Genomic DNA, 20,423 nt, shown 5'->3' on the forward strand with positions numbered 1-20,423 from the left:
TGCTGATTAGCAGCCAGAGAAAACTTTAGTCCTTATTATATTAGATTACAGTGGTTACATGGGTTAACTTCTTTTGGCATGACGTGGCACTGTTTTAAAAAAGTTGAGCGGTTAGTAGTCCTTCATGCCAATACCATTTAATTTTTTCCCCTATTGAATCATTCATACTTAGTTTAGTGATTCTGTTGGGAACACAAAGCAAAACCAGCAGCTTTCTGGTCACCGTGAGAAATGGATCTGGGGCAGGGGGCAGGGGGTAATTTGGTATCCTGTTGAGAAAACAAGCTCTTCGATTAGGTAGCTGGGTTTCTAAAGTGCCTGTGCTCCTGGAGAAAGGAATGTGCTCCTCTGAGCTAAAAAAAAAAAAAAAAAAAAAAATAGAGATTGACCCATCATCTGTTAGAAATGCACTTGCAGTTGTTTTTCCAGAAGTGCTCATGTCTCCCAGCCCCACCAAGCCACCCACAGACATTTGCTTGCTCTCACATTTGTTTTGAGAATAATAACATTTTATAATGCTTTTGTTGGATTACACATTATGTGGAATTTGCATTGCCTCTTTGTGACTAATATTGAATAACTTTGTTTCGCTTAATTCATAAGTAAAAGCCATAAGCAACATACTGTGCTGAAATGTTTAACTCTTTTATTCAAGTGCCAACACAAAGTAATTACAAAACAATTCTGGGACATGAAACCAAGCTACTGTTGCCCCTTCTGGGATTTCTCAGCAGTTCCAATGAGCAAAGTGGAGAGAAACTTTAGTATAAAATCTTAAGAAGTCCAGCAGCTCAAGGATAAGGTCTTCAGCACACTTGCCAGCACACACAAGTGACTTAAAATACCCTTTTTAAATCCAAATAAGGAGATGTGTTACTTTTGGAATGTACAGGTTTTCTGACATCAAGATTGTGAAGCTCTGCATACTGCAAGTTAATGGAAATTCAATTAAACATTTGTTTTATAGAGTAGTCTAACTAGATGGCAGCACATAACAGCTTACTGTTCTGTTTAGTTTGTAATTTTTTTTTTTAAATATGTTTGTGTCTTAGAATCTAACCACAAAGCAGTAAGAAAGTCAAACAGGGAGTCCTGTGAATTGTCTCTAAAGGATAGGGCAGTTGCAGGGTAGGGAGGTGGAAGTAGTGCAAAAGATCTAGATATGATGAGTAAACCAGGGTGCATTATGCCATTTTCTGAGAGATATTTATATATCACAGTAAGGTGGACCCAGGCAGATACATACATCAAAAGTCAATGCACAGTTTATAATCAAAATTGAGACAACATGGAAGTTTTAAAAATTCTGCTTGTAGAATACAATCAATAAAAGGAACAATGAAAGATTTTCTTTCTGAATCCATTTGGAAAATAATACTGGGATTTTTAGATAGCAGCTTAAGGCTTATTAATAAAAATAAATGTTAGATATTTTAAAGTCATTTGAACATTGCAGTATTCAAGTATAAATATTTATTAAGAAATTTTGTTGCATACATGAGTGATATTTGAAAAAGCAATGCTTTAGACTAAATCATTAAAATATTTGTAATTAAAAATTACAAGGTATAAGATTTGGTTTTATTAAAAATTATGAAAATGGAGCAATGAAACTAAGGCATAATTTATTTTTGTCGGATGAACATAATGATTTGAAATAGATGAAAATAAATTTAAAAAACATACATAACGCATATGCTCATGACCACCCCAGAACTTTATTGTTGAATAAGATTTGTTGGCTTTCTGAAGTGCTTTAGAAATTGCTATGTGCTCTGAAATATTTGAAAAATAAATAGTAATGACTGAATCAATAAAATTAAGACAAGTAAAGATACTTGCTAATTTTGGAGACAAGAATTTTTTTTTTTTACTCCTTGATGTTAAAAACAAAAAATATTTCATATTCCCAAATATTGGTCCATAGTGACAGTATCTTGAATTAATTTATGAGTAGGAAGCACAGTCTGCTCCCTTCCAACATGTGGTTCTTGACACAGGATTCTATCCATTAGAATCCACTCAGTGGCTTTAAGTATCCAGTGCCTAGGCTGTGTCCACACAAAGTGAATCTAAAGCTGCAATCCTACCTCTTAACCAGCTGGTTTCAAGAGAACCTCTGCAACACAAACTCAACTTCTTGCATAAACTTAACAGGTAGAGACAAATAGGCAGATGGATCAAATATTTGGAGATGAGAGAGTTCAAGCATTTACTTGAAACACACAGGTAGCTTTAAGTCAGAAGTACAGGCTTGGAGTGTATTTCACTGTGAGAGCACTTGCCTAGTGTGTGCAAGGCCCTGGGTTCAATCCCCAGCATCAGGAAACAAAACATACAAACAAAGCCAGACATTCTGTACCCTAAAGAATTTAGAAATTGGGGAAAGTGTTTATTATTTTGAGGTTGTCAAATAGTAGTATAAGCTTTGAAAAATCCTCTCATTTTTCAACTGTGATTAAACTTTTAAGAAATGGGCTTCAAGGAAGAGTTGGACTGCTTTTGAAAATCTTCATGGGCCTATTTTCTGGCCTCCACCACAATAATAGATCACTGTAATTGTATTTGCTTGCCTCAGGCAAATTCATCAATCAAAGTAAAGCATATTTTCTTGAATTTTTATCGAGTATAAAGTTATTTTGCCACATAGAATCTTATCAGTTAGGGCTAAAATGAAGCTTTGAAAAAACTTAGGCAAACTTCCTTATGCTTATAGATGAAGAAACCAAGGCCTATAGAGATGTTTCACAGCTGGCTGTAGGCACAGGGAAAACATTCAAGAAGCAGGATAAGAATTCTGGGTCTCAGCTTGCAGTCTACTTTTCTTCCATGTGCCCTACAGAAGAGAGAAGTCTGGTAGACTGCCTGCCTGTTCTATTACTGCCTCCCTCCTTTTACTCCACTTTATGAGAAAAAATTCTGATAACAGGTTACTATATGATGAGGGCTATGAGGAAAGATTGTTCAGCTCTGTGTTGGGGGGTGGCTATTAGAAAAAAAAAAAAAACAACGACTTATAAAATATTCAAAGAAACAATTGATTGTTATCATTTGAAAATTCCAGGAGATATGCTTGAACATGAACAATGAGACCACATTTTTGTGTTTCTTTTAAGAGAAAAAAAATATCAAGAATAATTAATGGACCACGAATTGACTCCTTAAGTATTAAATATGGTATTCAAAAACTGAATCTAACTTTGACATAACTCATTTATGTTTTTTAATTGAATATTGGCAGCACTGTAGATTTTTGGAGGAAAAATAAAAATATTCCTTTACTTAGAGACAATGGATGAAATATTTTCAGAAAATGAGGTATTTCAGTAGACATTCTTGCCTAATATGTCACTACTTTGAAAATGATTAAAGAAAATGGAGTCTCCTCCAGTGGAGGCAGGTACTTTGACTTGTCAGATTTAAGTTGGACATTTTCTCTTAGTTTGGAACTGCCACAAAATGAGCCCTTTCATGTCCTCAATAATACCCAACCAATGCAATCCATCTGTTCTGCTAAATTATTTCTAGTTCCCTAACCAAAGGCACTGCTTTTTCATGCATTTTATCATGATTTTATGCCCTTTATTATATTTTACAAAAGGTTCTGATTCCTCCAGGGCCAATGAGAACTGATTAGGACACTGGCCTCACTCCAGGCTTTGAACACAAGCAGGGAAGGAATAGAACTGTTTCCTTTTTTCTCTGCTCCTTGGCAGAAAAAAATATGAATCTATACCGTGTGTGTGCTCTGTGTGTGGGTGGGTGTGGGTAGGCTGCGTTTTATCCTGTCACAGTATGACTTTGTAGATCATGTTCAGAACATTCCTTCTATAATCAGTTTGCATTAACAGGCTTTATTTCAGAAAGACTATTTCTTTAGGAAAGAACCATAGTGCATTGTGAGACTCAATGATATGGTAATTTTAAATGACTTCTTTAGTCAAACTTCCAATCTGAATAGAGGCTGTTTGGGGGTCTGCATTGAATATGATCATATTCCTAAGCACAGAGTAGGCTGAGTCCTGGCTACTTTTCTACTCCCAGGAAAGAGCCGGAATGAGTGTAAGTCGCAGAATAATAATGTCAGAATGAAAGCAGTCCTAAAATCACAGCATTTCTTTAAGCTGAAAGAATTGCTGGAAGCTTCTGTTCCTAGGCCTATTAAAGTATTCAAGACCTATCTTTGGATTTCATGTGAGAACTCTCCAGATTAACTCCATCCCTTATATGCATCGAGTGTTCCAATATGCTCAAAAACCTTTTAAGTCAGAGCATCATAGATGACTTCATATAGACATCCTGCAGACTGATTTTTCTCTGAGAACGGAAACCAGCATCTCCCTAAATTAAGAGTATCAGAGCACTTTATCCTATTTTGTTAGTCATTATGCTATTGACCTTTGACTCTAGAGAACATCTTAAGAGAGAAATGGAGGGATACAGGGTACACAGGAAGTAGAACATTCGGGAAGAGACAAAATGAGAATATCTATATTAAGCCTGAGCAAATGAAATTCTAAATTAAAAAATGGGACTGTTGGAGATCTCGATAGGAGAAGAGAACTGAATGTGACAAATTTAAGGCATCTGATAAAAGGGAGGCAAAATGGAACTACTCCAGGAGATCCTGTGTGTTAAGAACTAAAGCAAGCGCTTGCTATTTCAGGATTCTTGGCTTAGTCATCCAAGTTCCCATAGTAGTGTTTCTGCTAGATACAAATCTAGAATGTGCTTTCTCCAGATCCTTTCTATAGGTAGAGGTTGTTTTCAGACTGAATTGTTTTTCCTTGCTTTGGGGGGAAATAGGCACTGTGTTTATGGGGCTTGTTCCCTAGCAGCTAGAGAAGCAGAAGGTGATTGTCAAGAATGATCACATCCTTATTTTGATTGCAGTAATTTCTAAGAACTATTTATTATAATAACACAATCTGCCAGTGTAAAGTACTTTCAGAGAGTCAAAGGAAATGGAAGGAGAAGCGGGAAAAAGAATCAAAGGGATAATATATGAGCAGTTTTACATTTTAATAGTGAGGTAAGGACTAAAGTACAAATCAGAAGCAAAACTCTTTAAGTAAATGCTAGGTAACTTGTCCAGATGCTGTGTCCATACTGCCAGTTGATTGCTACTACACTGGGTGGTAAAAGATTCAGCAGGCATCCTCATGATTTGCTAGCACTTGAGCTATCATCATCTATGGTGAATCTTATTAGCAGATTGTTGTTCAAATGTGTGATTGAACATTTAGTGGGAATGCTACTTAGATTGTAGGAGAATAAGAAATGAACTTGGGACAGGCATTGAGTGTACAGTATATAATATATATGACTAGTATATGAAAACATAATAATAGTGATATTTAATATTAGAGCCAAAAAATTCAACTGGGAACTGAAAAAAAAATCTTAATAGAAAAGGAGAGAGGGGAAAAAAAATGATGAAGTTTTATGATATTCCAGTAGTCAAACATGTCTCCAATTCTTAGTTTTAGAATTGACATTATTTAGGATTTTGATGTCTCACAGTATCAGCTTTTATGATATCTGTGGCTATGGATTTCATAGACCCATAGAAGTGAAAGCTTGGAAGCTCTGTTATTTCATGGTATTCATTATTATGCCAGACTAGGACTGATTGTCACAGTCTGTTTTTCAGCACTCTGTTCATTCCAATTTTAGATGACTCAAACCATGGAGTTACTACCATTTATCTTGGGGGATTTTCCATCTGCTGAAATCTTGAAGTTAAAATGTTTCCCTTTAATATTGATTCTTGCTTTTCTCTTGCTCATTTTATCTCTTTACCTGTCATTCTACTTCTTTGGTTTTGCTCGTCTTCCATAAGCCTTTGCATATTTCATGTTCACCAGCAAATTACCCTGTTCAATACAATTGTTTATTGGTCAGAACAAGGCGGACCTGAAGGCCATCATTAAATTTGCCTTCGTCTTCAGTATTGGGATTCTTTTCTTAACTACCTGGAAATAATTTCTCAAAAGCATATTTCATTTTTCTAGAAATGTAAATTGGGTTACACAATGCTGAATGATAGTGTCGGGAACAGGGAACTTCAGTGTAATGGCAAAGAAAATTCCACAGGTATTTGTTGGTTTGGCACATAAAGGCAATCTTGAGATTCTGCTTTAAATCATGCTCCTCTGTTATCCCTGTAGTTCCCACCATTCCTCCCTCACTGTGACCTGATCATTTATTTTCAGTGACAAGCAAACTCTGCCTCCTGTCCAATAAACCCTGAGGAAGTGTCATTACCTAGAGATTTTCCCAGCCTGACTCCTAGTAACCCACACATAAACACTGAAGAGTCTGCCAGCAGCCCCATCACCTTATACAAGGGAGACTGATCACTGAGTTGTCCTGGTCCCAAGAGAGGTGTGGTTGTCACCGGATGTTTCCAAGTCAACTGGTGGTTCCACAGTCAGGAACATGGGAGGTCAGCACTTCCTGAACAGACTCTCTGAATTTCTCTTGAGTTCTATACTTAAGTATTACCTGACCTGTCTTGTGATGGTGAGTGTTTTAAGAAAAACTTCATATTGTTTATGTAGTTTTAGGAAGCATAGGCATTTCGAAAGTGAAGGTTAATTAATTTCATACACCAGCATGATGTTTATCAGGCTCACAGATGTGGTAAGAAATGGGACCACGAAGATCACTTTGTTTGTTGGCTAATAAGGTTTAACTTAAGGTACAATTGTGTTTGTGTCAAAGGACCTTTCTTTGTTAGATGGGGCAAAAAGTCTCTGCCTAGCCTGAGTGTAAAGAATGAGTCTAGAATGTCTCAAATTATCTCTGGTTATACAGCAGTTTTTGTTTCTGTTTGATTTCCAATCTGTCATATACTAAAACTTTAATAAAACACACTAAAAGTGAAATGGTGCAAAAATGAAATAAAAATTGAAGTCATATGAGATTTTATTAGATTCAAAAGACATAAATTTGCCATACAAGTTTCTAAATATTTACTCTGAATTTCTGTACTGATCTCATCATGGGCCATTGACAAGGCAGAGCCTCAACTGTTGCGGGTCCCATGGGACAAGCTTTGAGTAACATTGTAACAGCATTACACAGAGTAATGCTGTGGTAAGGTGCACGCACATGAAGTAATGAGCATAAAATACATTACACTATCATGGTATTTACCCATGTCCTTTAAGAAAAATTCATTTCAACAACAACTTCAGGTAAGTATAAAATAAGATGGTAATAAATTTGTTTTTTCAGATAAACATTAGCCCTTGGCTGTTTTTAAGCTCATATTTTTTACAAAAGAGACAACCTTTAATTTCTTTGTTATAGATTTATTTTTTATGCCAGAGAAGAATAAGCTTTATGTCAATTTCCTACATGGGCATAAGCAATCCATCGCATCTCAACCTTGCATATACTCATTTTTCAAGTAGTATTAGAGTATTTTACCAAGCAGATCAGTCTCACATTCCTGCCTGATGAAACTCAGCCCATTATTAATCATCTTAAATGTGACTTGGGAGTCTCATTTTCTTCTAAATGTTGTCAGAGGGGTACTGTAGGTTTCTGCTATTTTCTTTCAGCGGATTCAAGGTCGAAAAGCCAGCTTGGAGGAAATACAACTTGTTCATTCTGAACATCATTCACTGTTGTATGGCACCGGCCCCCTGGATGGACAGAAGCTGGACCCCAGGATACTCCTAGGTCTGTATGGGCTCCATTTGACTGAGAACAGCACATTCCACAACTATCATTAGTCAGTACAAATGTCAGTCCAAAATACTTGGCAAGCAGTGTGACAAAAAGTCAGTTTTTCCAACAGCACTGTTCTGTGGAATGAGTCCTGTACAAGAGAATTCAAAGTAGATTAAGAAAATCCTGCACTACAAAAGACAATGTGTGTTCTATAATGTTGACTTTAAAATTAACCTTTCTTTGGATAGCAGATGTGTAGTGTAGTTTTGCATATAGGGATATATACATTGCCAAATTTGTTTACTTGGGTTTTTGAACTAAAAGACAATAAGACCTTTTCACACTTTTGTGCAAATTCATCTTTACCTTTCCCATTTGTTTTGTGTCTTTCAGGCTTTTTCCCCATGACCTTAACACACAAAATGATAGTACAACTTAATATCAGAGACAAGTCCTATTATTGTGCCTAAGATACCACATTTTATAGTAAGATGGAATTTAAAATAGCAACGTAAGCTTTTTAGTGCACACCTTCCCTGTGGGTATTAAATAACACATTAAATGACAAATAGAAAATGAATAAACATAATTTTTGTCAATGTACGATTTTTCAAAATTTCATCATCAGATTTTAAAATAAAATTGAAGTTGCAGAGTTTTATGTAAGCTTTATATGAATGCTATAAACAACAGATTTTTGGAAAAATACTGACAAAACATTATTTTAGTAGAAGTAATTATATTTTATTAATTATCTTTATAATTGAATAATAACAGTACATAATGTGCATAATATTTTAAGTGTTTTAATTAAAACCCATTTTAGAACCTTTTCTTGTCCCTTTCTTTCAAATAAACTTGTTGAGTCAGTTCCAAATTATTGAACTCTTTCAATAACTCATTTCACTAATAATTTTAAATAATTTATGTTAATTGGCCCTAAATGATTGGGAACTAATATATGACAAGTAATAGGTAAGTATTTTGGAAAGCAATTATAAGGGGAAATTAACAATTACCCTTTAAAACACATGCAAACTGCTTTTAAAGATGAACAGCAAGTATCCCTAAAGATGTGTGGCGAAGTACATGGGGAGTGTCTGCACATGTGTGTGTGTGTGTGTGTGTGTGTGTGTGTGTATGTGTGTGTGTTTGTGTGTGTGTCAGGATAGGCAACAGAAGTACCTGGAAGAGAAATGGACACAAAGGGGCACACACAGACCACTCAGTGTTGTTTAGAGAGAATATTGCCAAACTTTGATGAAAAACAATTTATATGGTAAAATTAAAGTTATGCTTTAATACAAATACAAATAAATTGATCTAAACATCTACGCTCCAAACATTTTTCCCTTGATTCCTTCAAAGGAACCAGTTCTCTACATGCAGATTCGTTACATAAAGTATTTCTTTTTGTTCTGGCTGCTGTATGATAAATGTTCTTATTTTAACATGAATTAATAATCCTATCCAACTAAGCACAAAGATGAAGTGAACCATACATTTTAATTTTCACGGTTTTATTTGGTCAAAATACTCAAGCATTTAAACATAGGAAAGTGTCTATGTGATTACTGTTTAATTTAGTTAAAAGAAAATAGAAAACGTTTTTCTTTCTTTCTTTCTGTCTTTTTTTTTTTTTTTTTAAACTATGGTCCTAAAGTATCCACCAACTCAGTCATAAGACTAGGTACTCCTGGACTTTACTAGACTGGAATATGATTGGTCAAATTGTTAATATCAAAATGCCACAATTTAAGAAGGAAGACATATTTGTTAAAAGAAATGAAATTCACTCTTTGACAACATCAAACTTTTATTTATGAAATACGACAGTACCACTGTTTTTAGAAAAGGAATTTGACAATTTTGAACAAATCTAACTTTTTCAAAATATTCAAACTTTCTATTACTTTAAATTTGGTTGATTCAAAAATGAATTCCAACTTGGAACTTGGACAAAGCTTCTTTTCATTGTATGTATATGATGCAAGCTCTTAGTTTTGATGATTCAGTTTTTAAAATTTTAGGACAGATTAATTAGCCTTTTTTCTCATTGGGTTTGAATATTTAATGGGAAATAGCATTCATACAATTGGTGAGTGGGGCTAACATTCTGTATACCTGTGGAGTTTGAGAGACACCTCTCAGTGATCTGGGCAGCACTTTCAATGTAGACTACCTGAATCCACACACACAGGGATGGTGCCTTCTGTGAGGCCTGAGGTCAAGTGCGAAGTTCAACTTGGACATATCCAAACTATTTCAGTTATTATGGTGAATTCAGAAATTTATCTGATATTCTCCTTTTGTTATTCAAAGTGAATTATTTATTTCTCTTAAGAGATTACTTTTTTGTTCTTTGTGACATTTGGATTTTTATAGTTTGTTTTTTCATTTATAACTAAAAGACCAGGTTGAAGCTGTCATATACAAATGTATAGAAATTAATAATCAAGTAATTTGCTCTCCTTATCCATTTCTTTCACTACTGTACAACTATCTTGCCCAGTCCCTCCAACACAGATGGGAGGTGGCATTTCTGTGTTAAATTGATAATACTGCTCTTGAAAGTTATGTTCTAGGTTAGGAGGAAGGATTTAACTGAAAGTTCACTAGGACCAGAACTATTAGTCTTTGTATCTTGAAAGACATCTATAGATTATAAAATAATTAGATTTGAAAATAGGCACAATTTATCTCTTTAAATGCTTAAGATTCTGTAAGGTGACACTTTGAAAACATTCTCCCTAATCATTTCTGGTCCAAGGTTTTCCTTAACATTAATATTCCTGTCATTGTTATTACCAGTTTCTACCTTGTAGCTAGCCAGACTTTAGTCCATTAATGAGGTACTATAATGTTATTAAAAAAAATAAATTCAGTCAATGCAGTGAATTAGATTTTTTACACACTGCTAAATTTACATTATCAATTATTTGCCTTTTATGTTATATAAATATTACTACATAATATTCTCCATAAGAGGCATAGCATTTATTTTCTCTATTCTCTTAGGGTTTAGTAATTTTTAAAAAATTTATTTTATTATGTTTTAATATTATCTTTATCCCTTTTAACTGTAAATGAAGAGTTCAGATATATATCTATATGTATATATATATGTGTGTGGTGTATATATATATGTGTGTGTGTGTGTGTGTGTGTGTGTGTTTGCCATTTTCTGTTTGTTTTGTTTTCTTTTGTTTTTGCAGTACTGAGGATTGAACCTAGCACACAGGAAAGCACTCCACCACTGAACTGTATCCTCATCTTTTTTTTTTTTTTTTAGAAAAAGATGTCTTTACATAACTACATGTCCTCATCTGTGCATACAATTTTCTTTATTGTTTTCCATCTGTTAGTAATTGCATTTGAAAAATAAACTTATGCAACTCATTGTTTTTAAAATAAACTTTCTTTTATGACAGTACAATCTACTATTAGAATTTTACTAACATGGTATGTAAATTATACCCCAAACCTGTTTTCCATTTTAATTATTTATGTAATTGATCATTATCAGGACAAATAAAGGGGTAGGTGAATTAAAGAGTTTGTCACCTGCTTCTACCACTGGTCTTCTGAGTGACCCATCTAAGTCACTTTACAACCATTTGACTAAGATCTGAGATAGAAATGTTCTTTCTTTCTTTTTAGTTAATGAATAGACAGATTTTAGTGCCAGAAATTTGGGAACACTTACTGTTTGTCTGTCTATTCATGAAGTAGATAAGTACAGAAAATTAAAGTGTAGATAAATGAAATACTTGCTTAAAGTCCCATGAAATGCCAGTTCCAAAAAAAGAATCATAATTAAAGATTTTGGCATATATTTTTAAAGGAGACTTTTTTATAATGATACTGATATTATAATTTCCCAAATGGAATTATTCTTTATAGTGTTTTGTTTAAAAACCTGTTCATGTTAGAAAGGCTTATGGGTATACTTGACCTTACCTACATCTTAAGTAGATCCTGTATACTTAACTGTTTCTGAAATAGAAATGATGAATAAGTGTGTACTTGAGAAGATATCTTAGTGTCTCAAATATTTTTAAAATGACAGTATATAGTTTCATAAAACTTGTGAATCAAGTATCATCTTGGAGGAATGCAGTTAGTCAATAGCTGTGTGAGTTTTCATAAATTATTATTTAATAAATTATAATTTTAAAATTATAATATAAAATATGGATAAGTAAACCAATTTAAAAAATCTTTTATCCCAAATTTCATGGGCTTGTGTTTGTTCCTGTGGGGTAATAGATCTTTATATATAATAGCATTAATATTCATTTGCTTTGAGTTTTTATAAACAGAACAATGCATTCTTAAAATGAACTTCTTTGAATAATTGGCCCAAAATTTCATTGATTTTTCTTATGAGTACAATGATAAATACCATGTGACACAATTTATATGTTAATCCACATAAACAATAATACTCACAATGTATATTTTTTTTATGTTTTCTTACCGTATAGGTGATGACTCTCAAAAGTTTTTTTCCTCCTTACCTTGTGGTGGACTTGGGGTAAGTATGAGTTTAACCACTGCTTTTTAAATAACAGAAACTTAAAAAATATCTCCTTTGATTTATCTATCCAATTACCTTTAAGACTTTTTTTTTCCATATATTGTACTTCAGAATTAGTGGTATAATTTTCAGAGCTAATTGCCAAATGCAAAGCCACTTGTTAAAAACTTATTAAGCACTTCAAGATGGTGGCAACAGAACTAAACGGAATTTGAGGGCCTTCAAACTTTAAGTTCCTGTGTGACGGCCACACACTCATGAAGCCAGTGTTGCTGGACTTTCACATAGCTGGAGAAAAGTTAATGCAAGAAGTTTTAACACAGTTTTGCAGTGGAATTCAGTTTTCAATGGAATCACACTAACTATGCACATACATTATATTCCTGGTGAAAATAGCATAAACTTCACAAAGTGCTTTGCATTATGGGGCATTTGTTTGTGAACCCCTTGAGGCCATTTTTTTGTCTTCAATAATTAACAAAGCCTTTTGACCCAGGATATTTATACCACATTTCAAGGACAAATTTGTTTGAATCCAGCAACATAGGAAGAAAAATGTCTACATTTTTGTAGATGATTAGAACAAACTTTATAACCTGCAATCTATTTAAAGTTAACCCTTACCAGTAACATAGAACTAAGTGCTCAGTTATGTTAGGACTACACAATTCTAGGTCAGACCTCTATGGACTAAAGTATTTAAATCAATGAGGTTTCTTGGATACTGAAAAGAGAGAACAAACTTATTTGTTTATGGATCATATTTCAGACAGTCATTAGTTATAACTAAATTTTATATAGGAAAATCCCACATAGTTTTTATTCATTCTATTATTTTTTAAAACATTTTTTTTAGTTGTTGATGGACCATTATTTTTAGGTGGTGCTGAGGATTGAACCCAGTGCCTCACACATGCTAAGCAAGCACTCCACCACTGTACTACAACCCCAGCCCTCATTCTATCATTTTAATGATGCCAGACTTAATAAGGAATATCTCTCTGTTCCTTTGCCTGTGATTCTGCCCTCCCTCCCCCCACCAAAAATAAGGATATTGGCATTTATAACCAATATCCATTTGGATTTTATACTTTATCAATGCACAACTGAATTTCAGGAAGCCAGTAAAACAAATGATCGTTATTATTAATACCATTTTGCAGATGAGAGACTAAATGCTCAGAAGTTATTCTCCTGAAGTCCCACAGAAAAGGGTGAAAAGCTGAAAGTATGGGAATGCTGTGTATGTTCATGTGAAAGCATTCTGAAAGATCTTATTTTAAGTCTTTAACAGTGGGCCGCAGCCCCAACCCCACCTTCAGCCTAGCAGCATTTCGGTGTGGCTAAGGTAGCATGGCTCCTAATGGCAGCTCACCAGTGACTTTTGCTTTTTGACCCTTGACACAGAACTATCACCACTCCACATTAATCCTTGCTCATTTTAGCAAATCTCCTGTGGGACCTTGCAAACTCATTCTTAAATTCAAAGGATAAACTGATTTTTCAAAGGGGTTCATTGATTTTTGAGCTTATTTTTTCACACTCCAAGTGACTATTTTAAGAGAAGAGCTTTTTAACCTGCAAATGAGGCAAAGAATTAAACAAAGTAAATGATGACTTCATGGGAACAGTGATGGGGAGAACATCAAAGTCGTTAAAAGAATGGTGAGTGTCAAACCCCAATCCTTTACAAGTACATTGAATTCATGACCCAGAAGTCCTAGGACAACTCCCTAGGACTCATCCCCCAAATCTGACCTGGGATGTGCCACTGACTCACCATCCCTTGAACACAAAGTACCTCTACTCACCTGCTCTAAACATGTACCATGGTAACTTCTGGGGCAGGAGGCCTGGATGAGGTTGGCTGTCTCAGGGCTGGAGAAGGCTGAAGAAGCGCATTTTGCTTATTGAATTAGTCTCTATGTCTTCTGGGGAATTTATGCATGACTGGGAGGGTGGGGGAAGCCCAAGTGTGCATATAAACTCCCACTTGCTGATGCGATAGCAAACCAATTGGATTCATTCTTTTTGTGTTTTTGTTTTTAGAAACTAAGTCATAATCTTATCTATTCAGATCTTGTTTTCTCAGATCTTTGATTTTGACACAAGTGCTAGGAGAAACTCTGGGTCCTTTGCATTTGAACCAGTCTAAATTTTCACCTCAAGAACAATCCTAGACACATTAACTATGCAAAATACCAAGTATGAATTTGGAGTGATCTGATTTAGCATCATGGGGGTAACCTGGAAATCTTGGAAACTACTGAAATTGCCTTTTGTTTAAGACACTTTCCTCATTTAAACAATCTAAAATAGACCCATTGGTTTAACTCCAAAATGCTCAGTGATTTCCAACTATTAATGTGAAGTCACATTATTTAGGATATATAACTTCATTATAGAGTGGTTTGACATATAGCTACTGAATGCTGATGGGTTCATTGGTTTTGGAGATGTCTTAGAACATTATAAAATCAAAATCCTCTACTTATTAAATTCCCTCCCCCCAATTGCTTGTGGTATTGGAGTGTTGGTCAAACAACTCAGTGGGAAAATGATATTTAAGGTGCCTTAAATTATGCTGTCCAGAATTGCATTTTATGAATAATCTCAAGATCTTCAAGAATTCCTTTTTGCATCTCATTTTTATTTAGTTACTATGGCATGACTCATTTCTAATGATGTGATTCATCTATAAGAATATATGCCAGTTGAAAAGAACATTTTACCAAAACCCAGGACTTGGTCATTGTATAAGGAAATAGATAACTAAGGAACTTTGGAAACAAAACCAGTTCAGGACCAAGCTAGTGCGTACTCCTCAGGGTATATCACTAAAAATAGTGATCATTTTCCTGGCCATGTGACCTGCTGCTGTGTGAAGAAATCTTGAAGTCATTTCTCAGCCTTATTCTCCCTTTTTCACTTGATAGGCCACAAAAAAACCCACAAAAGCAAGGACGAGCAGGCTTTTATGATAATGTCGTCATCAGCTCCCAGCTTCAAACGCTTCTGCGGCTTTTGAGTTGTCATTTATAACTTGGAACTGAATCGACCCATAATTCCCCTGATACACTTAGAGAAATTGATAACAGACTCTGCGCTTCTTTTATGGCTCGGAGGAGGCAACTCCAATCACATCACTATTGGCAGGCAATATTATTTTTTGACATGGTTGTAAAAGTATAAAGGGGCTTATGGCATTTGTTTAGATGAGGAATGGGCTCTCAAGCTGTGCTGGGGTTTACAGGACCAGATTAGTGCGATGCAAAGGGAATATGATGTTTGCAAACAGGATATGATTTTATATAAGTTTGGGTTTCATGCTCTGTTCCCTGGGGAAAGCCCTGCAGACAGCAGAGAATTCCACTTTTATCCTGCAACAGACAAACTCCCAGTGCCAAAAGGCAGAAAAATGAATGTGGTCAATGGGCAGTGTCAGACCCTTGATTGGAAGAGGAGGAGCTGTGAAGAGGTGAAACAATTCTTTAGGAGGGTTGAGGAGTTGCAGAGCCTGGGCAGAATCTGGGCCTACCTGACCGGTCAACGTTGGGCCAAAAACCAAAGCACCGTTTATAGCAGCAGCTTGATGAGTCTATGAACACAAAATCAGCTTCATGTTACAAATTTGTACTTTGCCCATATTCTATTTGATTACACCTACATCTCACACTCTTTCATGGATTAAGGGTGTCTTTTTTGTGTTTGGGGAGGGGGACATGGGGCAAAGGATCCAGTGATTATTGGGGGTGTATGATTCAAGGCTCTTTGCAGTTGCTCAGAGGTTTTCTGGAGATCTCTCGGGTACATGCTCACAATACCTACTGTCGAGGAGGCACATTCAGATGAAATATCTTACATTTTCTTTCACCCTGTCAGAATTAATATGTAAGCTTTTCCTTCTGATATATGAATTTACCTATGTGTATATATATGCACAAAAATATTTTAAATACATATGTATTCGGAAGAAAATTCTGTTATTTTAAACCATGTCTATACATTTTTATTGTTTTTTTTAACTATATATTATACAACATTGATCCTCCACATTTATTCTCCCCAAGAGTTACTTAGAACTATTACTCAAAATAGTTGTTTAGAGCCAGGAGTGATGGCACACACTGTAATCCCAGTGGCTTGGGAGGGCGAGGCAGGAGGATTATGAGTTCAAACCTGGCACTAATCAGCTCAGTGAGAACCTGTCTCTCAATAAAATATTTTTAAAAAGGGCTGGAGATGTGGCTCATGGTTAAGCAGCCCTGGGTTCAGCCCATGGTATCAAAAAAAAAAAAAAAAAAGTTGTTTAGAAACAGGAAACAGTTCCATGGAAAACTATTTAAAGAACTGCTCTGATTTTTTTTTTTTTTAAATTCTAATACTAGAAAGTGACTTAAGACAAAATCTATGGGCATATAGTAAAATTCAATGTGATAGAAAGATTTGTTGAAATGTATTTTACTACTGTAATTTAGGATAGTATTACAGTTTGGATCTGGAAGGTCCCCTAAAGTTTCATGTATTGAAGGCCTGGTCCCCAATGCAGCAATGTTCAGAGGCAGGGATTTGGGAAGTGAGTGGATCATGAGGGCTCTGACCTCATCAGTGGTCAATCCATTGTTGAATTAATAATTTGATGACATTGCTGAGAGGTGGCAGAAACTTTAGGAGGTGGTGCCTTTTTGGAGGAAGTGAGTCACAGGAAACATGTACTGGAAGGGCATTTCTTGTCTCTGGTCCCTTTCTCTCTGCCTACCCCCTCTCTCTGTTTCCTGGCTGCCATGCCCTTCATTATGCCCTTCTGCCATGATGATCTGCTTCAAGTCAGGCCCAAAGTAATAGAGCTGGCCAACCATGGACTGAAACCTCTAAGACTGTGTGTGGCCCCAAATAAATATTTTCTCATTTAAATTAAATTTGTCAGATATTTTGGTCATAGCAATGGAAAATTGACAAACACAGAAGGTCTTCTTTAAAACAATACCAATATTTTAGAAAATATGATTTATGCCATCTGATGAGGAGTTAAGGGCTGGAAAAAGTAAGGCTGGACTTATTACCAATGATTAGGCAAGGTGCAGGGATGCAAAGACAAATGAGTCAAGGCTGCTGTTCTTAGATGCTCAGGGCCTACCCATTGGGCTGATTTGGACAAATGTCATGTTATTGGAGCACAAAGGAAAGGCCATCCTAATAGAAAAGGATGAAGAGGGGCTTGGGGGCACTCAATCAGTCATAAACTAAATCTTCAAGAATACTTCGTGTCAAGAACACTTAATAATGACTGAGTCTATGTGTGTAGCACATGGAGGGTTGGATATGAGTAAGTAAGGCAGACAGGCATTAACTGCTGAGGCCAGAATGATAGACTATATTATTTATAGTTGTACCACACTGTTGCCAATTGGTGGAGAAATTGCCTACTCCCCCACCCCCTGTAAAGTACACCACTTAAGGTTTTTGCCCAGACTTTGGATGTTCCTAAGGTCTTCGTGTTGACTCAGGACCCTTTTTCTTTTATCATAACTAGATTTCATTGTGTGTTATTCCCACCCAATTACCCTGAGTAGACACAATGCCTTTTGTCACATCAGCAGAAAGGGGAGGGGGTGGCATCTGTTTCTCACATGAAGTAATCAGGATGATGTTGATTTCCTTCATATTAATGTTCCGCTCAAACCTGGCTTGCAATCAGTGCTTCATTTCCTCTGCTGCCACTATCAAAGAGGCATCACAGTCCTCTTCCTTCCAGCACAAGAAGAGGATCCACCCTGATTTGGAATCTCTCTTTTCCCCATCTCCCCTCCTAATTGTATTTGGATTTTCATTAGCTTTAAACTTGATGTAAATGATACTATCAGGAACACCCCACGGCACCTGGAAAAAGTAAAATTGATAAGCTGCCTTAATGAAATTGTTTTGAGAGTTTTGTTTCATTCTGTGGATTCCACAAAAAGATTATGTTGCTCTAGATTTGGAAAATATAGCACCAAGAATTATTGGAGCCAAGGAATTCCTTCTAGGAAACAAAAGAAGTTTCCAGTATTGCACAGATTATGCTATTATATAAACTGAATAATAGTGGTAGGGATGTAGACAACACTCTGAGCAGAGATAAACATGTATATATTACTCTGTGTTTACTACAAAATGTGATATTTTGTAGAACCGTTAAGCATCTGATGTCCATTGCAGGAAGAGGAAAATTAGAAATGAAAACCTTAACTTCCTCCTTAATTCACTTAGCTGTAGCATCCCATCTGTGATTAAATTCTTTCAGTTGCTTTGACATTGAAGCTAAGCGCAAGAGGATGCATTTTGGAATAAGAATACTTCATTTTCTTTTTTAAATAAACATGAATATCAAAAAGCAATGAAAGTTCTTCGGTTGTCAACAAAATAGGATGGCTGGAAAATACCATCATCAAAGCTTTACATATGTGGTTTTTGTGTTTTTGGTACCACGTCACCTATAGACACACACACACACACACACACACACACACACACAGACTATGTAAACCAAAGTAATGTCAGTAACAGGATATCAGGGAGGAAGAAAACAGATCCATTTCTAGAGTTTCTTTTTCTATAATTTTTGTCCCATGAGAATTATCCCCAGTTTCATATATGCCTTGATTGTAAACATTGAGACCAAGAGAAATTGAGCCTTAGACTCTGTGGTAGCTGAAGGTAAGTAGATTTGATGAATTGTAAGATTCTATCTAACTTAGAAGTTTTATGGTTCTTTGCAATAAAAATTCAGAGAAATTAAAAGATACTTGTCTAAATTTAAATGTGCAGTCATCTACTGATTGCTACTTCTGACTGTCAAGAAAATGTAAGACATTAGGTCAAATAAAAATTTGGAGAAGACAAAGAATATGGCACTACCTAGAAAAAAGGAATCTGTGACAGCCTGAAATGCAGGTAAACTGAGGCTCAGCTCAGCTTTTCATTTTGACATGGAAAAACTGTACTTGTATTTTCCCCTTGTCATTTTTCTACCCTGAAAATTTGCAGATTCAGATATCCCTGTGACAAGCCAATACCCAACACATATACTGACATGTCACTGTTGGATTTGTGTCTGTGAAGTATTTTGACCAAAACATTGTTAATATAAAACAATATTTTGTGTTTCTTTCAAAATACAAAATTAAAATAGTAAATATCCTGGTGAAGTTTATACTCTATTGGGGGAGAAAGATTAAAATAATATGCATGAGTTTAACCTGTATGTGTGTTTGTGTGTTGGTGAATGTTATGGAGAAAAGAAAGCAAGGAGTGCCTGTGGAGTCTCGCAGGGCTGGGGATGGAACTGAGGTCAGTGGGAAGTATTGCATTTTTGAGATTAAAATCAATGGGTGTGAGTGACTTTGGAGTCCTAGATTTTTGTGGTGACTGACTAAAGAGGAGTACAGAGAATAATGAGATTTGTACTGAGAGTGGTGAGGAACCAGGAAAATTCAGGGAGTGGGGAGAGGGCTGCCAAGTCAGCTCAGAGTTCTGGTGCCCCATCCCCATTCTCTACTATGAAGGCATGGACAACTGGAGGTAGGGCTGTTCTTTCCAGAAGAGAGAACCTGGACTTTCTTTTGACCTCTGGATTGAGGTGTGGCAGGAGTGGTGAAGGGGAAAATTGTATGTACAGGCTCATTCTGAGATCCTGAGATCTCTCTTAAAATCTGGCCTTGGATGTCTGTCTGGAGGAGGGGGCATGGTAAGGGCACACTTATCTTTATACTCAAAGATCTGGGATTCAGTGGCAGTCTCTGGGCTTGGAGATGCTTGTCTGAGTGGATCTACATCTTAGCAGCACTGAACACTTTTGGGTTCCCAGTCCTTCAGGATGGTATTTGGACCTACATTCCTGTTTAAATGGTGCAGCATCTAAAATTAGACTACTCTAATACCTGCCCATTTTCAAGTCGATGAAAATGCCCTGACATGTATATGACATTTCCCAGTGCCTTTGTACCTGCATTTTAGTGTCTCTTTGAATGACATGCCTAAGTTTTGGCCTCAGTTGTCTCAGACATAGATATAGATAAAGAATTCTTTATATCTGAGCTACAAGATCCAGGATAACTGACTGTTGATGCCATTAGGTTTAGTGCATTAACCAAAAGATAATGAGTTCTCAATCTTCATACATCACATTTTGTGTTTCTTCTATATAGTGAAAGGAATGCAA

The 20,423-nt window shown here is 35.7% G+C and overlaps 1 protein-coding gene across 1 annotated transcript in view; it reads left to right on the forward strand.

Annotated features, from left to right (window-relative positions):
* Hdac9 (histone deacetylase 9) overlaps positions 1-20,423 on the forward strand; it is a 658,195-nt gene that overhangs the window by 425,355 nt on the left and 212,417 nt on the right. Inside the window, exons 15-16 of the mRNA XM_076863228.2 lie at positions 7,572-7,692; positions 12,171-12,220. Of these exons, the coding sequence (XP_076719343.1) occupies positions 7,572-7,692; positions 12,171-12,220 (171 nt within the window). The remainder of the gene's footprint in view (positions 1-7,571; positions 7,693-12,170; positions 12,221-20,423) is intronic.

The sequence above is a fragment of the Callospermophilus lateralis genome, chromosome 1, assembly GCF_048772815.1.
Source record: "Callospermophilus lateralis isolate mCalLat2 chromosome 1, mCalLat2.hap1, whole genome shotgun sequence".
NCBI classification, from domain to species: domain Eukaryota; kingdom Metazoa; phylum Chordata; class Mammalia; order Rodentia; family Sciuridae; genus Callospermophilus; species Callospermophilus lateralis.